The sequence below is a fragment of the Anneissia japonica genome, unplaced genomic scaffold, assembly GCF_011630105.1.
Source record: "Anneissia japonica isolate Jap-2015-1 unplaced genomic scaffold, ASM1163010v1 scaffold1696_len571195_cov180, whole genome shotgun sequence".
Taxonomy (NCBI): Eukaryota; Metazoa; Echinodermata; class Crinoidea; order Comatulida; family Comatulidae; genus Anneissia; species Anneissia japonica.
In genome coordinates, this window is record NW_022695941.1 from 352,981 (window position 1) to 362,055 (window position 9,075).

Sequence of the window (9,075 nt, forward strand, 5' to 3'; positions counted from 1 at the left end):
TTTTTTTTTTTGTACCTACTCGAGCCATAGACGCGTATCAAAATCAGATTGTTGGATTAAGCAGTCTACAACTTCCTGGTAGTAATAATTACTAGCAAACTTGTGAAACCATTGAATACCACCGATGCCAATCACATATACTTATCAAGTCAAGTAGGCTATGCTTACCCCAAAATTATTTTTGTTAAACGATGGTTAAAGACGCACACGACATCACTGGAATTTTTCCCGACAAATGTAACACATAATACATAATTATTTGAAGAGGTAGTGTCTAGGTCTCGGTAATATCTCATAAAAGAAACCTCCCGAAAAATTAAATTGTTCATTGGGATCAAATGGTTATCAACTTATACAATAGACTCAAATAAAAACAATTCAGTTTTCACTTACTGCAAACTTTTTATTACGAAATCCTTACATATATTACGCCAACCACTATCAATGGTTTAACCCTTTTGCTTTCGTTTGCAATAAAAAAAATAATATAAGAAACACAGTATTTATGTGTCTCGTATTATTGACGTGGAAATTATTTTCCAATGGTCAAGTCATAACCTAACAAAACTAACTTTCATATACCGTATAGACCTGCAATTTAAATATATTTTATTGTTCAGATTTCTAAATGAACACAGACTAGGTCTATCATTAATGACTGAATCTAATTATGTTCGTTAGGACTATTATATTACAATAATTGCATTACCGTGTGTCAACCAGAAACAAAGAAAGCAAACCATCAAAATAGCGATTTCATTGCCAGCTGAGTACGATGTAACCTCTCTATGTTTGTGTGTGTGTGGGGGTGTGTGTGTGTGTGTGTGTGTGTGCGTGCGTGTGTTTGTTTGTTTGTTTTCTCAAAACAAATAGGCCTAAACAAACAATCGAAAGAAAATTAAATAGAAAAGTTTTATTAAATGGGCATAATTTATTGTTACTGCTACAGCCTAGCGAGTGGAGTTGTTTTTAGTTATGTTGTTGTTGTGACAGGAATTGAATAGGACCCTGGGATTAGAAGGCAGCCATCTTAACCACTAAGTTATTCAACTCCACTCCATTTGAAACCTTAAGCAAACATTGCTTTTCACCTATCCAACGAGTTACTGCGTCTACAGTATATAAAAAAGTATATAGGCCAAGCCCTACCATTGGCGCAGCATACCAGTGCGTGGTGTTCCTACGATACTTGTGATTGGGCCACCTTGTGCACTACTCGTATCCTGTAGCGAATTCGTGCGCTAGACGCTCTTTACTGTCGCATTTGATCTCATAAACTCATGTCAGCTAATGACCTATTGAGCCCGTGGTCAAACCTGTTATAGTGAATTATTTTTGCTGTTTTCAGTTTTCAAGCCCTATAGAAAAATTGCGAGTTTTTAAAGATTCGGTGCTCACCATGTGAGTGCCGCGTAAATTATATATTGCACACTATTTCATATTTTCTGATGGGGATTTTTTATGTTATGATTTATTTAGTACGTTTCTGGAAAACTGCGAATTTTAAATTATTAAATAAACAGAATTTAATGTAATTTTATCATTCTCTGAAAGACTTGAGCTATACGACATAGGCCTATTAGTAGGCCTAGAAATTATGTGATGGGAGTTGAGTGGAGATAAAGGCATAAGCATGTTATGAAAATTTATTGCATGCAATCTGATAGTTATTGTAGTGAAGCTTATCGTCTTCTACTGGTATGGTAGGGCACTCCCAACTGCAATTGCTGATAAGAACCATTCCCCTTTTAAAACCGGTGCAACGCCCCCATTCCAATGAGTATGAAAGTGCTTCGACTTATTTTACCAACCGAACCGAAATCAAATAAATTGGTCGTATCATGGTCGTATATAGGGCTACCCTATGACGTAGCAGGAAATTACAAAAAAAAAAGTAGTAAACAATGAAGCAGAAATGCGTTAAGCACTGATAAATGGCACATCGATTTACTCGTGATATTTATTTAACATCCATATTAATGTATTCATTACCTTTAACACTAATGGTGAATATGCTCACGCTGGTAATGTTGTTATGCAATACGATCATATGTTAACTAGTGCATTAACTATATCTCGTAGTTAGATACAGTACTGTACTATGCAGTAAGCAGTAACAGCGGATTGATAGAACAATTTGCAAAACAAGCAGGACCCTTGGGAAAAATACTCTGCTTCCATATTATTCGCTAAGAGAGGCGGCCCTGGCTAACGTGACTGCGCATGCGTATGATTTGCAATTACATTTTGCTAAAAAGCACAAGCAGCAAGCTCTCGGAATCTTCACTGTACGGTACACGCCCTAAGAAATAATGGCAGACGAAACAAGTAATACCGCTGTGGAACAACAAAAAGAGGAATCTACCCCTGCCCCAGAGGTTCAAAAAGAAGTAGAAAAACCAGTTGAAAATGGGGAAAGTACGGAGGCAAAAGCTACAGAAGAAGAAAAGCCAGATGAGACAAAAACAGACGGTGAGGCTGCCGGTGCAGAAGGCGCGGACGATAAGCAAAACGAAACGCCGGCTGAAAACCCGTTAGAAGCACCAACAGAAAACCCAATTGGCGAAGAAGATTTCGAAAAATTGTTATCATACGCTGATGCGAATGAAGAGGGCTGGGAAAAAATGAAAAATAAGCACAAGGGCTTGACTCTTTATAAGCGAACGGACAAAACAGAAAAGAATGGAATGTCTTTGGTGAAGGTAAGTCATTAAACACGCAGTCTTATAATTGTTTAACGTACCGTATTGTACACACGTGAAATTTCTTCCTAAATGGTAATTTTTATAACTTAATTAGATGACGTCTGATTACACTAATGAAAGAAGAATGCTCTGTTTTTGTGGGGTTTTTTTATCCATCGCTCTACGCTTCACCGTAAATTATAATGGGTATATTTTTTTTACTCGAGACTGTTTATCATAACATTAACGGAAAGCAATGAAATTTCCTCAAAAAGTTAAATTACTTCGTTACAAGATTTTTTGTATATCGTTATCTCAATTTTATCCTAAATTTAGTGAATGCATTAAAGGAAAATTATGAAAAATATGTAAAGGATAGATTTCAATTTACAACTACTTATCGATAACTGGGATGGGCAATGCGATGATAGTCACGTGTTCCGCGCAGTAAGGTTGGCAACATTTCGCAATCGCCGCCTGGAAAATATACATTTGTCGTAGCTGTGAGTTGGGAATGGGTGGGGTCGACTCTACAATAAGGGGTTTTTCTCCCGTCAACATCTCGGATATAGATTGCATGTTTAGTTATGGTAAATTTTACGTCAAATGTTCACCAGTGTTGATTTATATGGTTTGTTATAATATGGGATGTACGGTATTTAAATTTTGAATATTCTACGGTAATAAGCATTAGATGCTAATGAAAGTCCGCATGGAATTCGAACAATATCGATCTTGCTTACATCTCCACTTCTTGATTACTCGATAGTTTCGTTCTACACAAAGAAAACTGGACTCAGGCGTGTAAAAGGCCGTTCGATGTGTTATTCTCGCCTCAATTGAATGCGTTATGCATAATATTTATGTAATGTGGGAATAAACTAATGTAACAGTAGGCCTATGCCTTTACCGGTCGGTAGTGACAAGATGGGGTTATTTCGTGAACCGAGCACGTGTAGTTATGCTGGTGTGTTATGTTGTTGGATTTACTGTAAGGACTGTCATCGGTAATCGTCGGAGCATGTAGTCCGCTATTGTAATTTAAAGCTAGTCGGTTCCCCAAGAATACAAACAGAAATTATTTTTTGAATGGGTGACGTTCTTCGTATTGAATAATAGCCTATTGTCCGAATTATCAATTATGAATAATGGAGTGGTGGGACTTGGTATTCGCGGCGTTTTCTCTTGTTTGTGCAATATGGGCATGCATTGGCGGATTCTATTGATATTTTATATTCCGTGAAATCGAAATAGGCTTGTAGACTGATTGATTGTGAACTCCATTAGTGACACGAACAAAGACATTTTGCTCGATCCGGGGTACGGCTGTATGTATATTTCCGGTTACTGAGTACAGGCTCTAGTCTAAAGACTCTCCTTTGTTCGCGAACTCCCCAGAGTATTACCTACTTTCTGACGGCTTTAACTCCGCTAATTTCATGTTCACGTCGTTCATTATTTTTCTCATTTTCTATTTAATCACTACACCTCACAGGTACAGGTCATTTTATTAATGAGGTCATCTTGTGAGACTTGTTTTCAAATTATGTACGGTGCCGTACTGGTCGACCAGCGTTTTTCACCATGTGGACGGTAACGAGTTGTTAATAGATACTCGCGTTGCAGACATGAATAAAGTCCACAGATTAGAGAGATGTCTACAGATTTAGGACCTACTTCCTTCCTCCGGTCTACGCCCTGTAACCCACGTGCCTCTGCGTAAGGTCGTAAAACGTCATCAAAAGTACATCTAGTACAGTAGTATCATTTTCATACCTCATACCTAGAATTTTATAGCTCCATGCTAGAACGAACTATGGATCCCGAATCCTCCCACACACCCACCCTTGCATGTTGTTCATTGATAACGAACCGAGTCGCTGTTTCTGATGATGGCACCCGAACGCTCATCACGTAGCCTCCGACCAGTGTCGATCATAATTATCATATAATTACGTATTGCCTGTATGGATTCAAACAGTTAATAACAGCCCTAAACTCCGTTAATATGAGGCCTAATAAATTATGGTGTGTGTATTTACCATAGCAGGGGTACTGGTGCTTAATGTTGTCACTGCTGTCTATGCTTTAGGTTACATATTATCATATCGCTCGTCCTTAATTATGCCGTTAGTAATTTAGACTTAATTAGCATGTATGTTAAGGTAATTATGCTTGTTCTCCAATTTGTTATTCGGCTTAATTCGGTTCAACAACAGGAAGCATGACATTCGCCTGAAATTTAAAGTCAGATGAAATTTAAACACTGGCGTTCTCTGGCTGATTTAATCATTTAAATTTTAAATGCAGGCCCTAATTTAAAAGTTGTTTACGAGACATTTAATATTAAATAAATATAGTCCTACTTAAATTATTAATAATTTAATTCATATTTTGAAATTCTCGCTTTTTAAATGAAAAAAAAAATGTTTCTTGTCCCTGGTCACTCAGCCTTTATGATTGAGAGGGGGAATTCAAAGCCCCTTGTAAGCAGTCGATAATTCGTGTGTGCCTAGCCAATGTAAAGGTCATCGAATGCGTGTAGCCTAATTGTTTTTGATTTTTTTTTAAACCAGATTTTTGGTTTTTATTTAGATAAAATATGGAAAGTAGCAAGTCAAGCAATTCTCAAAATACTCAAAAGTTTTAACCAACTACCTAAATGTCATGGGATCAATAACTATGAATTATTAAAATGAATAAATGAAGGCTGTAAGTAGATCGCTTCTGTGTCATAACATTTTCAAGACTCTGAACTTTTAAACAGCGAAGAAAACGCCCATAGAAAAACATGGACGAACGAATTACTACGATCGACGGTAAATCTGACAGCCAAGGTCACGTGCGACGTGCGACTTGGATGTCGGCTGTGAATTTCATTGCCAATAATTCCCCGTATCAATAGTTTTTTCATAACATTCTTGCCTAATCCAATAAGAATTTAAGATTTTTTGCGGCCGCGCTGTCACCCTTGGATATGTTGGACGCACTTCACGACCTGTGTGAAAACGTTCTTGTAAAAAAAAACCAAAAAAAACTGGGATTCAAATTAAGTAGGCTATTCCACAGTATGTATTGTATACTACAAACTGAATGCAGTATAATTACCACATCTCTGTCCTGCTCGTCGTTTTTACTGGTAACACCTGATGTCCGAAACTGTATCCCATGTCTACAGGTAGGCTACACCTACCTGCACGTATCCGCAAGTGTATTTATATCTTCCGGACCTGTTTCCGGATACTAGGCCTAATACTTGTCTTTATCAATAACAAACAGCGTTCATCCAGAACGCAGTTACGTCGTCATATAATAAACGTGTCTTTCGCGTGGATCCCCATGGTCCATCAATCGAAAAATAGAATGTTTGAAGTTAAAATACCAGACGAAACAATTAATAATTATTAATAATAATTAATTATTAATAATTAATTTTATTTAAAATCTTGATGCACTTTTTAAACGGCCTGATATGTTTAGGCCCAATAGCTTATCCATTCATTAATAACAGGCCTGTCCACTTTTAAATGTTCACATAGGTTGCGAACGCCAAATTTCAGGTCAAACATATTTTGGTAAAGTCTTTAACTTATTGAAAATCAGACGTTACTTATTAAAAAGCCTTTGAGCATGATGTGAGCATTCCAACGCATAGTTCTGCACAAGGTATTTAGTTTGGTAAGTCTGCCTAACGAATTATATAAGAAGAGATGTTTCATGCAAAATCGTTTTCACACGCATTTTCACATGACCTGGAAGCTGTGCCCGATTGAGTAGTGTCATGCTTCATAATGTGAACGTATATTATTATGAAATGATTTTAGCACTGTTGTAATAGGAACACGTGAATGATATTAACAACTTTCACATGATAATCACATACGTCTCATCTGAGAGAAATGCTGTGGTGTTAATTGTCGCATGATAAAAAACAGGGGTGAACGTAATGGGAAAATTTCGTTTACCATTACTTGCCAGGGGTGTATCCAGGATTTTTTCTGGGTGGGTCGTGATCATAATTTTTGGACCTTTTCACAATGAAATAACAGCAAGATGTGATTAAAATGTCAATACAATTTGCTTGAAGCGGATGGCAGGCTCAGATTCAGAATTGAGATAGATAGATAGGTCATGCAATTGGCAAGGTCTTTGGAGTCATTGCTGGTACCTCAATGCTTTTTCATTTATGTCATTGCCAAAAGACCCTAGAAAAACATGTCTTTGGAAAAAATTGTGGACCTTCCCGACCGCCCCTTGCATACACCCATGCTTGCCCTTTTTAGAGCAACACCAAGCAATTTCCAAGCACCTAATCTTAAATAGACCCTTGTTTTAATGGGCCATAAATATGGTACAAACAGCAAGCGAAATTGAAAAAGAATACGATAGAACACTGGTCCTTAAACTTTCTTTTAGTGCCTCACAATTAATTCTCTACGTTTAGGGTCACGATATTTTGTTCTAGGGCGTACGGTAATTAATGTTAATTACAAGAAAGATCACACTGATTCCCGGTATAGCTGGTACCGCTACCATTCGATTTATGAGGAAAATAAAAATATAATTTTCATAAAATGTCAATAGGCCTATCCTCATAGCCTACGGGAGGGCTTTATGGCTGCTGTGACCAAAAAATGACGTATTTCGGCATCTTTTTTTCTCCATAAATAGGCCTCATAAACATTTAAACCTAATAGCATGTTTTATGTAGTTTTTATGCCGTTGTTCATCTTTTCCTATGAATATCAATACCGTATACCGAGGGAGGTGGGCATTGATAATATGTCCTGCTAATTGTTATTATGAGCTAAAGTAACATTTCTGAAAATTAAATAAGTATTTTAATTTGCTTACCGTATATTAAGTAGGCCTATTATTAGCTTATTATATGGCTAAATCGATGATTACGGGGAAAATACAGGCTATTCCTGTCAATTTACACTTACAGAACCCAAAGGCCCGGCCGCCCCCTTTTCCCCAACTAATCAATGATTCGTACGAAGCACGAATGTGCGAATTTGAAAACTAATTGTTTCGTACTGTGTTTTATAAATTTTCAATTCAATTTTGTAATTTGTATTCTTTTAGATTTACGGTATTTCAGCTTTTACAAAGACAGTAAGCCTACCGGTAGAATATAGACGATTGTTCGTTATATGAAACCTTTGCTTCTTAACGCATGCGCTTTTTGTTTTTATTCGTTGAAAACTTTCATGACTGTCCCCAAAGCCATAATTTCAAAGTATCATAAATTTAGGGATCGTATCATTTTGAGTTTAATTGGGAATAAACTGAATTTATTACGTTTTGTAAAATATGGATATATATATATATATATATATATATATATAATATTATATTATATTATATTATATTATATTATATTATATTTTGTATCAGACTATACTGAAGCGGTATAAATATAAATAATATACAAGACTCTTTTCCTCATTTAAACCGTTGTTTCTTAACATTCAAATATTGAACTTAAATAATTGTCATTTTACTGTTTTTCTTGTATTGTAGGCCTACGTGTTTATACTATACTGTGTTTTAGTGTACCGGTACGAATGTACTGTGTTGTTTGAATGTTTTTATTGTGAACGCACCACTTGATGGTGTGTGCCACTGATATAGTGTACGATTCAATAAAGTTATTATTATTATTATTATTAATCGTTCTCAGATTATTATTATTATTATTATTATTGACCTCATTACGTCGACCCTCCTTCATCTAAATCCACTTAATTCGTCCATCTGTCGTGTGTTTATACATTTTCCCTGAGTTTCTCAAATCAGGAAATTATAAGCAATTATAGGCATAGGCTTAGGTCTACAGCATATCGAGCCAAAATGACGGATGATACCACGAGTGAGTGATTATTACTCAACCACGTGTGTACACAGAACAAGTACAAACAATGCCAAAATGACATAACTTCCCGTCAGTATGGTTCTTCATGTGACTTTGGGATTACACCGTCGAAGTATAATATAACTATGTGCGCCATGTTTGGCAATACTGTACATTTTTCTTCCAAGTCCCGTTATTTCCTTAACGGTATTACATCTCATTTATTATTTCAATTCAACTTTTGTAACAAAGTACATGTTGTGTTTGGAAAAAGGATTAGACTCAAACACAAAGACTTGTTATACTGAGGCTACTCTATACTCAATCAGTATTACTATACAGTGTTCCATAGGCGGTCGTTTGTGATTTTTATAATACGTACTTCCTCTGAATCGACAGATGCCAAAACGTCTTTGTGTTGATTGAGGAATTCAATTTAGGTCTAGATAGATATTTATTGGATAGCACTTTTGAAACAGCGGCACTGACAATACCTAACGGTGCATCCAAAATAACAACTTTTACAAAATGTAA

The 9,075-nt window shown here is 36.2% G+C and overlaps 1 protein-coding gene across 1 annotated transcript in view; it reads left to right on the plus strand.

Moving 5' to 3' along the window:
• The first annotated feature begins 2,226 nt into the window (after window positions 1-2,226).
• Window positions 2,227-9,075, plus strand: part of LOC117101640 — a 31,669-nt gene continuing 24,820 nt past the window's right edge. The window contains exon 1 of the mRNA XM_033241655.1: window positions 2,227-2,702. Within this exon, the coding sequence (XP_033097546.1) occupies window positions 2,313-2,702 (390 nt within the window). The 5' untranslated portion in view covers window positions 2,227-2,312. The remainder of the gene's footprint in view (window positions 2,703-9,075) is intronic.